Source organism: Oncorhynchus kisutch, linkage group LG17, assembly GCF_002021735.2.
Source record: "Oncorhynchus kisutch isolate 150728-3 linkage group LG17, Okis_V2, whole genome shotgun sequence".
Taxonomy (NCBI): Eukaryota; Metazoa; Chordata; class Actinopteri; order Salmoniformes; family Salmonidae; genus Oncorhynchus; species Oncorhynchus kisutch.
Window position 1 is genome coordinate 27,500,247 of NC_034190.2, and position 19,080 is coordinate 27,519,326.

General features: G+C 42.8%; 1 protein-coding gene across 1 annotated transcript in view; it reads left to right on the top strand.

The window, feature by feature from the left end:
- Positions 1-19,080, top strand: part of LOC109907402 (collagen alpha-1(XXII) chain-like) — a 74,831-nt gene that overhangs the window by 8,581 nt on the left and 47,170 nt on the right. Inside the window, exons 6-7 of the mRNA XM_031793484.1 lie at positions 10,570-10,681; positions 11,998-12,121. Of these exons, the coding sequence (XP_031649344.1) occupies positions 10,570-10,681; positions 11,998-12,121 (236 nt within the window). The remainder of the gene's footprint in view (positions 1-10,569; positions 10,682-11,997; positions 12,122-19,080) is intronic.

Sequence of the window (19,080 nt, forward strand, 5' to 3'; positions counted from 1 at the left end):
TTCATATATTACGTAAGCTGAATTCTGCAGGAAGACCTCAGTGTGTGTTTGATTGATTGGCAGATATGGGTTAACATAACACACACACACACACACACACACACACACACACACACACACACACACACACACACACACACACACACACACACACACACACACACACACACACACACACACACACACACACACACACACACACACTGATGTTACTGTTCATTATCTATCCTGTGGCCTAGACACTTCACCCCTACCTACCTACTTTATATGTACATACAGTTGAAGTCGGAAGTTTACATACAGTACATCTTAGCCAAAAACATTTAAACTCAGTTTTTCACAATTCCTGACATTTAATCCTTGGGTGAATTCTGGCCCATTCCTCCTGACAAAGCTGGTGTAACTGAGTCAGGTTTGTAGGCCTCCTTGCTCGCACATGCTTTTTTAGTTCTGCCCACATATTTTCTATAGGATTGAGGTCAGGGCTTTGTGATTGTCACTCCAATACCTTGACTTTGTTGTCCTTAAGCCATTTTGCCACAACGTTGGAAGTATGCTTGGGGTCATTGTCCATTTGGAAGACCCATTTGTGACCAAGCTTTTACTTCCTGACTGATGTCATGTTCTGTTAAAATCTCCACCCGGTACAGCCAGAAGAGGACTGGCCACCCCTCATAGCCTGGTTCCTCTCTAGGTTTCTTCCTAGGTTCTGGACTTTCTAGGGAATTTTTCCTAGCCACCGTGATTCTACAACTGCATTGCTTGCTGTTTGGGGTTTTAGGCTGGGTTTCTGTAGAGCACTTTGTGACATCAGCTGATGTAAGAAGGGCTTTATAAATACATTTGATTGATGTCTTGAGATGTTGCTTCAATATATCCACATAATTTTCCCTTCTCATGATGCCATCTATTTTGTGAAGTGCACCAGTCCCTCCTGTAGCAAAGCACCCCGACAACATGATGCTGCCACCCTCATGCTTCATGGTTGGGATGGTGTTCTTCGGCTTGCAAGCCTCCCCCTTTTTTTTAACGATGGTCATTATGGCCAAACAGTTCTATTTTTGTTTCATCGGACCAGAGGACATTTCTCCAAAAAGTACGATCTTTGTCCCCATGTGCAGTTGCAAACCGTAGTCTGGCTTTTTTTTATGGCTGTTTTGGAGCAGTGGCTTCTTCCTTGCGGAGCGGCCTATCAGGTTATATCGATATAGGACTTGTTTTACTGTGGATATAGATACTTTTGTAACTGTTTCCTCCAGCATCTTCACATCTTCCTTTGCTGTTGTTCTGTGATTGATTTGCACTTTTCGCACCAAAGTACGTTCATCTCTAGTAGACCGAATGTGTCTCCTTCCTGTGTGGTATGATGGCTGCGTGGTCCCATGGTGTTTAAACTTGCATACTATTGTTTGTACAGATGAACGTGGTACCTTCAGTCATTTAGAAATTGCTCCCAAGGATGAGCCAGACTTGTGGAGGTCTACAATTTATTTTCTGAGGTCTTGGCTGATTTCTTTTGATTTTCCCATGATGTCAAGCAAAGAGGCACTGAGTTTGAAGGTAGGCCTTGAAACACATCAACAGGTACACCTCCAATTGACTCAAATCATGTCAATTAGCTGAAGCTTCTAAAGCTATGACATCATTTTCTGGAATTTTCCAAGCTGTTTAAAGGTACAGTCAACTTAGTGTATGTAAACTTCTGACCCACTGGAATTGTGATACAGAGCGAAATAAAAGATAAATAATCTGTCTGTAAAGAATTGTTGGAAAAATGACTTGTGTCATGCACAGTTTACAAGAAATTTGTGGTTTGGTTTAAAAGCAAGTTTTAATGACTCCAACCTAAGTCTATGTAAACTTCCGACTTCAACTGTACCTCGATTACCTCGTACCCCTGCACATTAACTAGGTACTGGTATTCCTTGAATATATACAGTACCAGTCAAAAGTTTGGACACACCTACTCATTCATGTTTTGTTTTTTAAAAACTATTTTCTACATTGTTGATTAATAGTGCAGACATCAAAACTATGAAATAACACATGTGGAATCACGCAGTAACCAAAAAAGTGTTAATCAAATCAAAAATATATTTTATATTTGAGATTCTTGAAAGTAGCCACCCTTTGCCTTGATGACAGCTCTGCCCACGCTTGGCATTCTCTGAACCAGCTTCACCTGGAATGCTTTTCCAACAGTCTTGAAGTAGCACTTGTTGGCATATTCTGAGCACTTGTTGGATGATTTTCCTTCACTCTGCAGTCCAACTCATCACAAACCATCTCAAATGTGTTGAGGTCAGGTGATTGTGGAGGCCAGGTCATCTGATGCAGCACTCCATCACTCTCCTCCTTGGTCAAATAGCCCTTACACAGCCTGGAGATGTTTTGGGTCATTTTCCTGTTGAAAAACAAAATGATAGTCCCACTAAGCACAAATCAAATGGGATGGCGTATCACTGCAGAATGCTGTGGTAGCCATGCTGGTTAATTGTGCCTTGAATTCTAAATAAATCACAGACAGTGTCACCAGCAAAGCACCCCCACACCTCCTCCTACATGCTTCACGGTGGGAACCACACATGCGGAGATAATCCGTTCACCTACTCTGCGTCTCACAAAGGCACGGCAGTTGGAACCAAAAATCTCAAATTTGCTCTCATCAGACCAGGACAGATTTTCACCAGTCTAATGTTCATTGCTCGTGTTTCTGGGACCAAGCAAGTCTCTTTTTATTATTAGTTTCCTTTAGTAGTGGTTTCTTTGCAGCAATTCAACCACGAAGGCCTGATTCACCAGGTCTCCTCTGAACAGTTGATGTTGAGATGTTACTTGAACTCTGTGAAGCATTTATTTGGGCTGAAAATTCTGAAGCTGGTAACTCTATGAACTCTGGGTCTTCCTTTCCTGTGTCTGTTCTCATGAGAGACAGTTTCATCATAACGCTTGCTTTTCTTTGCAGCTGCACCTGAAGAAACTTTAAAAGTTCTTGAAATGTTCCGTATCGACTGACCTTCATGTCTTAACGTAATGCCATTATATATATATATATATTCCAATTTTTATTTAACCTTTATTTAACTAGGCAAGTCAGTTAAGAACAAATTCTTATTTAGAATACCGGCCTACTAAAAGGCAAAAGGCCTCCTGCGGGGACGGGGGCTGGGATAAAAAATAAAATAAAGATATAGTACAAAACACACATCGTGACAACAGAGACACCACAACACTACATAAAGAAAGACCTTAGACAACAACATAGCATGGCAGCAACACTTGAAAACACAGCATGGTAGCAACACAACATGACAACAACATGGTAGCAACACAACATGACAACAACATGGTAGCAACACAACATGGCAGCAGCACAAAACATGGTGCAAACATTATTGAGCACAGACAACAGCACAAAGGGCAGGAAGGTAGAGGCAACAACATATCACGTGAAGCAGCCCCAACTGTCAGTAAGAGTGTCCATGAATGAGTCTTTGAATGAAGAGCTGGAGATAAAACAGTCCAGATAGATTTATTTTTTGCCACTCTTTCCAGTCATTATCTGCAGCAAACTGAAAAGCGGAGCGACTTGGTCTTTTACCAAATAGGGCTATCTTCTGTATACCACCCCTTTCATTAGCAAGCTATAAGTGAATTATTGATGCCCAGAGCTGGAAACACAGATGGCTTCCACATCATCAGATAAAACATGGGATTGATAGACCTAACAACTAGAAATGCGCAGATGTTTTAGTAAGTGGTGTCAGCTTTGGTCACTGGATGTTTCCAAGTGTCCCTAAACCTCTCCAAATTGGCATATGTCTATAAATTAGATCATTCCAGTGCTATTACTTATTTACATTTCCTAAATGGTATTTTTTCAGTATAAAAACACAATTTCTACCATCTCAACCTCACTCAAACACTGGTGGTGTTATGGGGTATCCATGGTCCATTGAAGTGTCCTTTCAACCTCACCAAAGCGTCAGAATGTGGTAATGGCACTGTTTTTGCACACTACAAAACCAACCTCTCTCAATCATTGTGGTGGTGTCGGGGGACATACAGGGGATATCCAAGTGTTTTTTCAACATCTCTGAATGTTTAGCGTAGGCATATCCAATGTATTGGTTCCACACACTGTGGTGGTGTCGGGGGACATACAGGGGATATCCAAGTGTTTTTTCAACATCTCTGAATGTTTAGCGTAGGCATATCCAATGTATTGGTTCCACACACTGTGGTGGTGTCGGGGGACATACAGGGGATATCCAAGTGTTTTTTCAACATCTCTGAATGTTTAGCGTAGGCATATCCAATGTATTGGTTCCACACACAAATGAACTGTTTACAAAAACAATATAAAAGCAAGAGCTATATATAAAAAGTTACATACAAATGTATTATCAAACACAAACTTGGTTACAAACGTGTCTTTCACTAAAAAAGACGCAAAAATAGAAATAACCGGAACTATTTACAAATGGCATTCATGTTCATTTTACATCCCAGGTGTAGATGATACGATTTCACTAGCTTGTGCATGTTGTGATAGTCTTTGAAGCCGTCCCTCTTTGCCAGGAAACAAAAAGCGAACTGGCATTTCACCCATTTTTTCTCCCTGTGTTTTGCGCAATGCTTGTAGTTCTTCCTTTTCTCATGTGTGTTGGATAGTTGTGCTCACCTTGAGTGGGGGGTCTTGTGATTCAGCCATTGCCAACACCAGCTGCTCTCGGAAAGACAACTGGGAGAGAGCAGTTTGGCCTTTTGCTTTGGCCATTTGCTTGTGGAGAATGAAAGCATTTACTGTAGCAATGTCCACAACTTGTGGAGGACCTGAGAGAGCAACAGATAGGTCGACACCCCCCATGCTGGCATTGTAGTCCTTCACAGAAACAGGAATGGGGACATTCTTCCTTTTTCACCTTCCTTGAGACATGGTTGTTATTGAATGCCTTATGCTGTGTGGTGAGCATGGTTACTTCCCTAGTGTCCTTCCATTTCACAACAAGCAGCTTGTTAGTCCTGATCCAACGTATGGTCCCCCTCTCCGCTGTCTTTGTCATGTTGTTTACCTTGGTCTCGGGGAAACCGGTTATGTTAGGATGAATGGTGCCCTTATTTTCTCTGTGGTGAATAAAATAAAGGGATATATTGTTGTAAGACACACAGAATTAGTTGACTAAATTAACAAAACTACATTACTGTAGAGTAAAAACACCAAGCCCAAATGTTATCTGTACAGTGACTCACATAGAAGGTGTGAAGGACACACACAATGCAAACAGTAATACTTTTGAGACAAAGGCTGAGGTGAGAACCACAAATAACAATGGCCATGAGAGTTTAGTGGCCTCTCATAAGTTACAAGGATGACACTTCAAACCGCAAACAGTGAACTAATATGAAACATAAACAATAACTACTTTGTAATTACAGTATATAACATTGAAATGACTTGTTACGTAGGCCTATGTAAACTCTATCCAAAGCATCTAAATAGAGAAAATTATAAAAAACAAAATACATATAGTAATTTAGCAATAGAAAGTCATGAAAATGATTTACTTACAGATTTAAAAGTGTATCCAATCCTTATAGAAAGCAATCTTTGTCGGCCAAGTCAAAATCCTCGTTGTCCAAATCGCTCCCCTGATCTGAGTCCAACCAGAATTTTATTCAAGCTTCTATGTCGGTATACTAATTCATAGCTGCCTTCTTATTTGCTTCCTGTTCGATATTCTTCGTTTTTTACATTTTTATTTTCTTGAGAAACCATCTTCTATGCTTAAAGCGATGAAATTAAAGCAATGAAATCTGTTTTACAATGTAATGTATTATGCTCGGTAAGTCACATCTCTGAGCCAGGTAGCAATAGTTTGCATTACGCATAAAAGGTTCAAGGCCTTGCTTTGTCCCACCCAGGTCAACTGCATATCCCTGGAAAGCTTATATCATTGGCTACAAGACTGCCAAGGTAGCCAATCCCCTGTGTAATGGATGCCTACAACCTCACCAAAGCAAGCGAGGTCATATTTTTGACGTGCAAAGATATAGTCACTTGGTGTACATTCGATTTTGCCATTAAGTCATACATCATCAGATAACATTGGCAATAGGCTAGATTTGTTCTTACCAACCTAAGGATGAATTTAATATCCTCCATGTAGCTATAGCAAACACAGACCAATTAGAAGCTTACCTTGCAAGATGTTTGCTGTTTGGTGAAAATGTTGAGTAAAATAAAAAATATTGACTCTTGGAGCTGCTGGTAGGTCAGAGTTAGACAATGATGATCCGTGGAGTCTCGGCTTTCAGTGTGAATCAACGCATTCCGTGTTTATTTTGTTTATGCTTCACAACGCTAACCAGAATGTAAGTAGCAGCCATCTTGAAAGGAGGTAATCGGCTTGCCTTTACACATTCGTATGGCCATATAGAGTGGAAAGTCACACCAAAGAAACGTTATGCTGAAGTAATGAAAATTCCACAGAAGAACATTGTTTCTGAACGTTCTCTTAACTATTTGAGAACATTCCCAATGTCAAACCAGTAAGAGAATGTTTCTAGAACATTCCCAATGTCAAACTAGTAAGAGAATGTTTCTAGAACATTACCAAATTGAAATGAAATGTAACCATGTTTGAACTTTTAGGAAACATTCTGTTCAAGTAATGAAATACCAAGAAAATAAAGTTTTTTGTCAAGCTCCCTAAATGTGCTGAGAATGTTCCAAAGCCAAGCATATCTTTCCTGCATCATTCCCAGAAAGTTGTGAGAGGGTTGTATGCAAAATAACCATAGGACAACCATGTTCTTACCAACCTCTAAGAAACATATGGTTCTCAGAACGTTATGTGCTGGCTGGGATCAAACTCTACTTGTTTAAAGTCAGAAGCCTAAAATTAGCTTTTGTATGCAGTTATGTCATGGTGCTCCAATGGAACAGTTGTGTGTGCGAGTGTGAGTGTGTGTGACAGGACTGAGGTTTCCAGGGTTAGTCACACACCAATTTAATGTGGTTTGAAGAAAACACACCCTTTTAAACAACAAACAAGTCACTATGGCAATGCCAGCAGGGCCATGGGCAGGGTGTTTACTAATGCTGCCAGTTATCTGATCTGATTACCAATGCCAATGCCTATAAATGCACAGCCAGTCTGGCATAATTCATGAGAAAAGTGGGTTGAATTATATTTGTAGTTTTTGTCTGCTGTAAAATTGTTCTTACAGCAACTGTGTATCTGGTAGTACAGGCATCTTGAATACCCTGCTATGCTGAGTTCATTCATAAGTTACAGTCCAGACTGCAGACTGCTCTTCATGCAACAGAGAATCACTCTTCCTATATGTACGTAATTCAGAATAAATATGCCTTGAGAATGTCAATACGGTATACTTAACATTGTTCAAGAGGCAGTTAAGTTTCATTGTGGAGGCGGTAATGTGAGTGCTGCTGAAACCTACTCTGGTTCGGTAGAAACAGCCTTGAAACACACATTAGCAACAGAGGAGAATATAACCCAACAACATACAGGGGCTCCTTAGCTGCTGGATATCTGATAAACATTCCTCTCACCTGTAGCATCCATCTACTTCCTCTCACAGCAAGGAAGTGACAACTACTCGGACAGACAGACAGACAGACAGGTCTCGCCCCACCCCGCCAAGAAAATGATGGTAGGGGAAACACTGGGATAACTAGCCTGTTGGTTCTTTAACAGAGACTTTGAGATCAGATGTCATCTGGGTGGGGCGTGGTCGAAGGAGGTACCAAACCACCCATAATCCAGCTGTGAGTTTTTTAATACCTCTGTTTTCTCTTCTGTCACCGTACTGGACTATGCAAATACTCTCCGTGCTCCATTGGCTCGCTGAGTCCCATGGCTTTAGGGACGAGCCATGGCTGTAGCACAGACCTGTAATTTGGATTGGCAGAGGATGCTGTATAATTATCATCCTCCAAAAAGTTATTCTGAACAGCCAAAGAACAGACGGCCAATGGGGGGCGACCTGGCTCTGTGGGGGACGCCAAATGAGTGCAGTGACTAGGAAAAGGAAAGACACGCTGCATTCTTTTGATCCGGACAGATGGCAACATCGGAGCGCTGGGCTAAGCTGCCGGTTCATCATTACACACAGTGGGGACATCATGGCCGCCAGTCTATGGTTCAATGGTTCTCCTCTGACTTTTTTCAGTATTTATTCAACATGTTGGGTCCTTCCAGTCGACCAAAGTCTATCTCTCAACACTCAGATGTAAATGAGTTAGGCATGATGATTACTGAGTGACTTAAAGGTTTCCTCTGGCTCTGAATGGTGATATCACCAGTCAATCTTGCCACTTGTTCAATAGGATCGCTGGATGAGACCCTATGCCTACACCAGTCTGGGAAGTTTTCAATCAAACCAGTTTAATAGCTACTTTGGTGGTCAATTGGTAGGTAACCACAAACTACAAAGAGAATTTCCTTCTGTCTGTAACTATTCTTTTCTCAGGTGATGACATACTGTAGGGTGGAGACCCCAAATATGCATAGTTCTATGTCACTTTAGGGTGTGAGAACGGTTTGGTATTTTGAGTGATCATTGCATGTTTTATGCTGGGATGGCAAATGCCTATTTGCTAACTCCAGAATCATGAATATTACTGCTATACAATACCTTGGGATCCCTCTTGCTCTCTCTCTCTCTCTCTCTCTCTCTCTCCCCCCACCCCCCTAAATTAAAATGTATCTGTCTCGACGTGATAAAAACGATATACAGTGCATTCAGAAAGTACTCAGACCCCTTGACTATAACAGGACCATGCCTGTTATAGCCTTGTTCATAAATTGATCAAATATATTTTCACCCTCATCAATATACTCACAATACCCCCAAATTGACAAAGCAAAAACAAGTCTTTAGATTTTTTAGCAAATTTATAAAAATAAGGAAATATCATATTTAAATAAGCATTCAGACACAGGCACACCTGTGTTTGGGAAATTTCTCAAATTTTTCTCAGCAGATTCTCTCAAGCTCTGTCAGGTTGGATGGGGAGCGTCGCTGCACAGCTATTTTCAGGTCTCTCCAGAGATGTTTGATCGGGTTCAAGTCTGGGCTCTGGCTGGGCCACTCAAGGACATTCAGAGACTTGTCCCGAAGCCACTCCTGCGTTGTCTTGGCTGTGTGCTTAGGGTTGTTGTCCTGTTGGAAGATCCACCTTTGCCCCAGTCTGAGGTCCTGAGTGCTATGGAGCAGGTTTTCATCAATGATCTCTCTGTACTTTGTTCTGTTCATCTTCACCTCGATCCTGACCTTGCCCAGTCCCAGTCTCCCAGTCCTTGCCTCTGAAAAACATCCCCACAGTATGATGCTGCCACCACCATGCTTCACCATAGGGATGGTGCCAGATGTGATGCTTGGCATTCAGGCCAAAGAGTTCAATCTTAGTTTCATCAGACCAGAGAATATTTTTTCTCATGGTCTGAGTCCTTTAGGTGCTTTTTGGAAAAGTCCATGCAGGCTGTCATGTGACTTTTACTGAGGTGTGGCTTCCGTCTGGCCAACCAACCATAAAGGCCTGATTGGTGGAAGGCAGCAGGCATGGTTGGCCTTCTGAAAGGTTCTCCCATATTCACAGAGCTCTCCAGGAGCTCTGTCAGAGTGACCATCGGGTTCTTGGTCACCTCCCTGACCAAGGCATTTCTCCCCCGATTGCTAAGTTTTGCTGGGCGGCCAGCTCTAGGAGGAGTCTTGGTGGTTCCAAACTTATTCCACTTACGAATGAGGGAGGCCACAGTGTTCTTGGGGACCTTCAATGTTGCAGAATCTTCCCCAGATCTGTGCCTCGACACAATCTACGGACAAATTCCTCCAGCAACCATCACTCTTGTGTTCCAATGGCACGTTGTGTTAGCTAATACAAGTTTATAATTTTAAAAGGCTAATTGATCATTAGAAAACCCTTTTGCAATTATGTTAGCACAGCTGAAAACTGTTGTTCTGATTAAAGAAGCAATAAAACTGTCCTTCTTTAGACTAGTTAAAGTATCTGGAGCATCAGTATTTTGTGGGTTCGATTACAGGCTCAAAATGGCTAGAAACAAAGAACTTTCTTCTGAAACTTGTCAGAATATTCTTGTTCTGAGAAATGAAGGCTATTCCATGTGAGAAATTGCCAAGAAACTGAAGATCTCGTACAACGCTGTGTGCCACTCCCTTCACAGAACAGCGCAAACTGGCTCTAACCAGAATAGAAAGAGGAGTGGGAGGCCATCTTAAAGGTGATCAAGAATGTGCTTCTCTTGTTTTTTCTAAGTTACCCCCAACTTTTTAACGTTAGTTTATATATTGTGAGAAACGGTATAAATATCATCCTAATTACTTGGGGAATTGGTATCTCTCTGTCAGTCATTTTCAACCTATAGGTATATTTTATGTTTTTTTTGTGTGTTGTCTGGCCTGGTCATGATCTGTGCTCCCTCTATTGGTGATCAGAAGAAAGTTCTACAAACCACTTTATGTATTTGATTTACTCGGCTACAACTCTAAACATGTCATTTTCTGTCCCGTCTGTTGCAGGGTTCGACCTGATGGAATACTTCAAAGTGGAAAACATACTGGGATCAAGGTTTGATGAGGGCCAGAGCTCCTATGTTCGACTTGGGACCATGCCTATTGTACAACAGACAGAGTGAGTGATCTATTTTGTATTTGCTGTGACAAATACCATGCGAGATCGCGCCAGTAGCGCAGGCAACAAGGCGATGGAAGTCATGGCACAGGTGTGACAGTTGATTATGAACAGAGTAAATAGGCATTTTAACATCATAGATTTAGCCAGTGGTAACTTGTCGAATAGACACCGGATGGAATGCGGTTTTAACAAATCAGCATTCAGGATTAGACCCACCAGTTGTTAATTAGCAATAAAACCACCCGTGTTCAACTATAGGAAAAAAGACTGGAATTGGCTTAGATTGTTGACAACATGTAAACTATATTTAATATCCTAATGTTTATTGACAACATAATTACATTTGCACGATGAGCACTTTCTGTCTGTCAAATACATCATTACAGTTGTTGTTTAGCTAGCTAGCTTTGCCATATTAGCATATAAATGAGTCAAAACACCTCAAAACAATTAACAATAACAAGATGCAATGACGCCACAACCGATTACCCACATAGCAGCTTCTTGTCACTGTTGCTAAAGATCTGACTGTTCAGAATCATAACACCACACAGCCTTCTACCTCATCGATGCACATATAATTTTAATGACGTTGTCAGCCAACCCGTCTATACCAATGAGGAATCTACTAAACCCTGGTTCTGGCTAGAGGGAGTACAGCTTTGACTGGAAGTTACTTTTTGTATCAGGTTAGAAGAATTTACCAAGCAGGTTAGGCTGCTACGAAAAGTTACTTCCAGTTGTTGCTGTACTCTGTCAAGATCCAACCCATAAACCCAGAATTGCTGAGGCTATGTTTTGGCCTTTGTGCCAGTTTATAGACGGTGTTCAATTGAAGTAAAAGTATTTTTCTTTCTCATCAATTATAACGTTATTGTTGACCACAAATGTTTTATGGGAGTTGAAAAGGTAAGCCAACAACACCGGTTTGTGATGAAAATCTCAGTAGCAAGCTGATTGATCAAATCAAATCAAAGTGTATCGGTCGCGTACACAGTTTAGAGGATGTTATAGCGGGTGCAGTGAAATGCTTGTGTTACTAGCTACTACCTGTGCAGTAAAATGTCAAACAAGTTCATAAATAATGAATAGTCAAGAAACACGAAAGCAAGAATGTCAGAACGAATCCAATTAACAACCCAAATCCAACTGTCTCAGTAATCCAAGTGCAATCTAGTCATATAGTCAGAATGATATGTAGGCCTGTAGCATTAGATATACTACAGCTATGTGAACAATCCAGTCATAATGAAAGCATGTAGTGTGGATGTGATGATTGAATGGCAACCATCTGTGCTGTTGATGTTTTCCAGAGACGTGTTCCCTCAAGGTCTGCCAGATGAATATGCCTTTGTGACGACTTTCAAGTTCAGGAAAACCTCGAGACGGGAGGACTGGTACCTCTGGCAGATCTTTGACAAGTACGGAATTCCACAGGTGGGTTATCATAGTGGTGTGTGTGTGTGTTCATCAACAGATGTGCTGAGTCTATTGTACTAGCCAATTGCAGTGCTGGCACATCGACAGAGAGACATGATGATTATTTTCCTGATCATTTGTACCATTGAATAGCATTGGGGATGTTGTGTTATACGGAGTGGAACAGGGGAACCCAAGAGCAGACTCAGACAAGGAGACTGGGATGAAGTAACTGAGGTATTTATTGACACACAGGGGGAGATGGAGTGCAGGTCAGGGGAAGCTCAGGCGGGTTACTGGAAACAAGTTAAGCAGGTCTGGAGGGGAATCCAAGGGAGTAGTAGAGTGGGGAATCCAGGACAGAGTAGCAGGATGACGAGACGTGCGACTGGAGACAGGGAGCAGAGTCAGAGCGGGCAGAACTGTAGCGCAGAGGAAAACAGCATCAGGCAAGGAAAACAGGCACAACAGGATCTGACTAGTAACGTAGACTGACTGAGATTACAATCTGGCAGCATGGAAGTGGCAGGGCTGAGGATTTGTAGAGGTCTTGATTATGGAACAGGTTGCAGCTGGTGGGGATCTGCTCTGACTTCAGCACACCTGTCTTCGCCCGTACAATCACACACACACACAGAGCGAGAGAGAGTACTGGGGGAGTGGCAGCAGGTCAAGGAGACACAGGATGAGCAGTAGAGGGCATTGCAGGAGCACATGTGACATGTTTTTTATTTTACTAAGGAAGTCAGTTAAGAACATGTTCTTTATGTCAATGACGGCCTAGAAACAGTGAGTGAACTGCCTTGTTCAGGGGCAGAACAATAGTTTTTTACTTTGTCGGTTCAGGGATTCGTTCTTCTAACCTTTCGGTTACTAGTCCAATGCTCTAACCACTAGGCTACCTGTTGTTCCTACCCACACGAAAAAACGTTGATAAATGGCAGCATTCGCGCAAAACTGAAAGTGCGAACCACCCCATTTAACCATGGCAAGGTGACTGGTAATTTGGTTGAATACAAATAATGTAGTTATTCCCTCCGTAAAGCAATCAAACTGGCAAAATGTAAGTCCAGAGACAAAGTGGAGTCGCAATTCAAGACAATCACAGATTACAAAGGGGAAACCAGCCACGTCGTGGACACAGACGTCCGTCTCCCGGACAAGCTAAACAACTTCTTTGCCCGCTTTGAGGATAACCCAATGCCACCGATTCATCTTGCTCCCAAGGACTGTAGGCTCCTGTTCTCCATGGCTGATGTGAGTAAGACGTTTAAGTCTGTTGACCCTCGCAAGGCTGCCGGCCAAGATGGCATCCCTACGCCGTCCTCAGAACATGCAACAGATCAGCTGGCTAGAGTGTTTATGGGCATATTCAATCACTCCCTATCAATGAGAATGGTGCCGGAGGAGATGGCTGCCATTTTACGGGCTCTTAACCAATTGTACTATTGTGTGTGTTTTTTGTGTAATTTGCAACTTATTTTGTACATAATGTTTCTACCACCGTCTCTTATGACTGAAAAGAGCTTCTGGATATCAGAACAGCTATTACTCACCTCATACAGGATGACGATTTCTTCTTTAACGACGGATTCTGACGCGAAGGATTCACTTCAGACACTGGACAAGGCCCAAATCCCGTCATTTGCATGAAGAACAGACAGAGATATTGGGGTTGTAGGTCGGGGTGCCTTGAAAGAATCCGATGGTGAGGGGGTAACCCACCTCTACCATCAGTCCTATTAGCCAACGTGCAATCATTGGAAAATAAACTGGATGAGCTCATATCAAGACTATTCTACCAACGGGTAGATATCTTGTGTTTCACCGAGTCATGGCTGAACAACGACATGGATAACATACAGCTGGCTGGGTTTTCGGTCAATCAGTAAAATAAAACAGCTGCCTCAGGTAAGACAAGGGGTGGCGGTCTGTGTCTGTGCCAATAACAGCTGGTGCACGAAATCTAATATTAATGAAGTCTCAAGGTTTTGTTCGTCTGAGGTAGAATGTTTTATGATAAGATGTAGACCACACTATCTACCAAGAGAGTTTTCATCTATATTTTTTGTAGCTGTCTATTTACCACCACAAACCGATACTGGCATTAAGACTGCACTCAACAAGCTGTATAAAGCCAGAAGCAAACAAGGAAATGTTCATCCAGAGGCGACGCTCCTAGTCGCCGGGGAATTTAATGCAGGGAAACTTAAATCTGTTTTACCTCATTTCTACCAGCATGTTACATGCACAACCAGAGGAAATTAAAACTCTAGACCGCCTTTACTCCACACACAGATACGCTTACAAAACTCTCCCTCGCACTCCATTTGGAAAATCTGACTATAACCCTATCCTCCTGATTTCTGTTTACAAGCAAAAACTACGGGACTGTTTTGTTAGCACATATGTTCCAGGATTCTTGGCATTGAGGAGTACACCACATTAGTCACTGCCTTCATTAATAAGTGCATCGATGATGTCATCCCCACAGTAACTGTAAGTACATAACCCCCAAAAAAGCCACTGATTAGAGGCAACATCCGCATTGAGATAATGGGTAGAGCTGCCGCTTTCAAGGAACGGGACTCTAGCCTGGATGCTTCTAAGAAATCCCGCTATGCCCTCCGACGAACCATCAAAGAGTTAAAGCGTCAATGCAGGATTAAGATTGAATCCTATTACACCGTCTCTGACGCTTGTCGGATGTGGCAGGGCTTGCAAACAATTACGGACTACAAAGGGCAGCACAGTGAGCTGCCCAGTGACACAAGCCTACCAGACGAGCTAAATGACTTGCTCGCTTTGAGGCAAGTAACACTGAAGCATACATGAGAGCACTAGCTGTTCCGTACGACTGTGTGATCATGCTATCCGTAGCCGATGTGAGTAAGGTCAACATTCACAAGGCCACAGGGCCAGACGGATTACCAGGACGAGTTCTCCAAGCATGCGCTGACAAACTGGCAAGTGTCTTCACTGGCATTTTCAACCTGTCCCTACATGTGTCAAACAGACCACCATATTCCCTGTGCCCAAGAACACCAAGGTAACCCGCCTAAATGACTACCGACCCGTAGCACTCACATCTGTATCATGATGTGCTTTGAAAGGCTGGTCATGTCCCACATCAACACCATTATCCCAGAAACCCTACGATTTTTATACTGCCGCAATAGATCCACAGATGACGTAATCTCTATTGCACTACACACTGCCTTTTCCCACCTGGACAAAATGAACACCGATGTGAGAATGCTATTCATTGACTACAGCTCATCATTCAACACCATAGTGCCATCAAAGCTCCTCACCAAGCTAAGGACCGTGGGACTAAACACCTCCCTCTGCAACTGGATCCTGGAATTCCTGACAGGCCGCCCCCAAGTGGTAAGGGTAGATAACAACACAACTGCCACGCTGATCCTCAACACGGGGGCCCCTTAGGGGTGCACACTTAGTCCCCTCCTGTAGTCCCTGTTCACCCACAACAACATGGCCAAGCACAACTCCAACACCATCATTAAGTTTGCAGACGACACAACAGTTGTAGGCCTGATCACTGACAACGATGAGATAGCCTATAGGGAGGAGGTCAGAGACCTGGCTGTGTGGTGCCAAGATAACAACCTCTCCCTCAACATGATCAAGACAAAGGAGATGATCATGGACTACAGGAAAACCAGGGCCGAGCATGCTCCCATTCTCATCGACGGGGCTGTAGTGGAGCAGGTTGAGAGACTAAGACAGTTGTGAACAGGGCATGACAACAACTATTTCCCCTCAGGAGGCTGAAAAGATTTGACATATGTCCTCAGACCCTCAATGTTCTACAGCTGCACCAACAAGAGCATCACTGCCTGGTATTTTAACTGCTCGGCCTCCGACCACAAGGCACCACATGCCAACTTTCTTATCGATACCTCGACTAACCTGTTCCCCCGCACATTGACTCTGTACCGGTACCTCCTGTATATAGCCTCGTTACTGTTATTTTATTGTTGCTTTTTTCCCCTTCAATTTTCTTAGTTTTTTTTATTGTAATTTTTTTAATGAATTGTTTTACTTCAATTTTTTAGTAAATACTTTCTTAACTATACTTTTTTCTTAAAACTGCATTTTTGGTTAAGGGCTTGTAATTAAGCATTTCACTGTAAGCTCTACACCTTTGGTATTCAGCGCATGCGGCAAATACAATGGGATTTGATTTGATTTGACTATCTGCTGTCCCCACTTGCTTGAAGATGTCTACCATTGTTCCTGTACCCAAGAAACCAAGGGTAACTGAACTAAATGACTATCTCTCTGTAGCACTCTCTTCTGTCATCCTGAAGTGCTTTGAGAGGCTAGTAAAAACTTCTTAAGGCTAGGGGGTGGTATTTTCACATCCGGATGAAAAGCGTGCCCAAAGTAAACTGCCTGCTACTCATGCCCAGAAGCTAGGATATGCATATTATTTATTTTGGATAGAAAACACTCTGAAGTTTCTAAAACTGTTTGAATGATGTCTGTGAGTATAACATAACTTATTTGGCAGGCGGAACCCCGAGGACAAACCATCCAGGAATTTTTTTTTTGTGGTCACTCTGTTTTCTATGGGTTTTCTATGGGGATCTGGATTTCTAAGGCACTTGCTTGCAGTTCCTATCGCTTGCACTGGATGTCAACAGACTTTAGAAATTGGTTGAGGTTTTTCCTTTGTGTAATGAAGAAGTAGCCCTGTTCAGAAAGAGGGTAGAGTGAAGTGTATTGTTTGTTAGAGGCACGTGACCTGAAAGCTCGCTACACATTGTTTTTGTCCGGTATTGAACACAGTTTATCCCGTCTTAAATTTTATTGATTATTTACATAAAAAATAATACCTAAAGTTGTATTAGGAAAGTTGTTTGAAATGTTTGGACAAAGATAACAGGTAACTTATGAGATATTTTGTAGTCATGTTGCGTGAGTTGGAACCAGTGTTTTTCTGGATCAAACGCGCCAAATAAATGGAAATTTTGGATATATAACGACTTAATTAATCAAACAAAAGGACCATTTGTGATGATTATGGGACATATTAGAGTGCCAACAGAAGACGCTCGTCAAAGGTAAGGCATGAATTATATCTTTATTTCTGAGTTTCGTGTCGCGCCTGGCGGGTTGAATTATGATTGTCTGTGTATGTATGATGGGGTGCTGTCAAATCAAATTTATTTATATAGCCCTTCTTACATCAGCTGATATCTCAAAGTGCTGTACAGAAACCCAGCCTAAAACCCCAAACAGCAAGCAATGCAGATGTAGAAGCACGGTGGCTGGGAAAAACTCTCTAGAAAGGCCAAAACCTAGGAAGAAACCTAGAGAGGAACCAGGCTATGAGGGGTGGCCAGTCCTCTTCTGGCTGTGCCGGGTGGAGATTATAACAGAACATGGCCAAGATGTTCAAATGTTCATAAATGACCAGCATGGTCAAATAATAATAATAATCACTGTAGTTGTCGAGGGTGCAGCAAGTCAGCACCTCAGGAGTAAATGTCAGTTGGCTTTTCATACCCGATCATTAAGAGTTTCTCTACTGCTCCTGCTGTCTATCGAGAGTTGAAAACAGCAGGTCTGGGACAGGTAGCACGTCCGGTGAACAGGTCAGGGTTCCATAGCCGCAGGCAGATAGTTGAAACTGGAGCAGCAGCATGGCCAGGTGCACTGGGGACAGCAAGGAGTCATCATGCCAGGTAGTCCTGAGGCATGGTCCTAGGGCTCAGGTCCTCCGAGAGAGAGAAAGAAAGAGAGAAAGAGAGAATTAGAGAGAGCATACTTAAATTCACACAGGACACCGGATAAGACAGGAGAAGTACTCCAGATATAACAAACTGACCCTAGCCCCCTGACACATAAACTACTACAGCATAAATACTGGAGGCTGAGACAGGAGGGGTCAGGAGACACTGTGGCCCCATCCGATGATACCCCCAGACAGTGCCAAACAGGAAGGATATAACCCCACCCACTTTGCCAAAGCACAGCCCCCACACCACTAGAGGGATACCTTCAACCACCAACTTACCATCCTGAGACAAGACCGAATATAGCCCACAAAGATCTCCGCCACGGCACAACCCAAGGGGGGGGGGGGGGGGGGGGGGCGCGTCAGTAACTCAACCCACTCAAGTGAAGACCCCTCCTAGGGACGGCATGAAAGAGCACCAGTAAGCCAGTGACTCAGCCCCTGTAATAGGGTTAGAGGCAGAGAATCCCAGTGGAGAGAGGGGAACCGGCCAGGCAGAGACAGTAAGGGCGGTTCGTTGCTCCAGTGCTTTTCCGTTCAACTTCACACTCCTGGGCCAGACTACACTCAATCATATGACCCACTGAAGAGATGGGTCTTCAGTAAAGACTTAAAGGTTGAGACCGAGTCTGCGTCTCTCACATGGGCAGGCAGACCATTCCATAAAAATGGAGCCCTATAGGAGAAAGCCCTGCCTACAGCTGTTTGCTTAGAAATTCTAGGGACAATTAGGAGGCCTGCGTCTTGTGACCGTAGCGTACGTGTAGGTATGTACGGCAGGACCAAATCGGAAAGATAGGTAGGAGCAAGCCCATGTAATGCTTTGTAGGTTAGCAGTAAAACCTTGAATTCAGCCCTTGCCTTAACAGGAAGCCAGTGTAGGGAGGCTAGCACTGGAGTAATATGATTATCAGGATTCTAGTCAGGATTCTAGCAGCCGTATTTTGCACTACTTGAAGTTTATTTTGTGCTTTTTCCGGGTAGCCGGAAAGTAAAGCATTGCAGTAGTCTAACCTAGAAGTAACAAAAGCAGCTGTGTGTCATCCGCATAGCAATGAAAGTTAACATTATGTTTTTGAAAGACATCCCTAAGAGGTAAAATATATAGTGAAAACATCAGTGGTCCTAAAACGGAACCTTGAGGAATACCGAAATTTACAGTTGATTTGTCAGAGGACAAACCATTCACAGAGACAAACTGATATCTTTC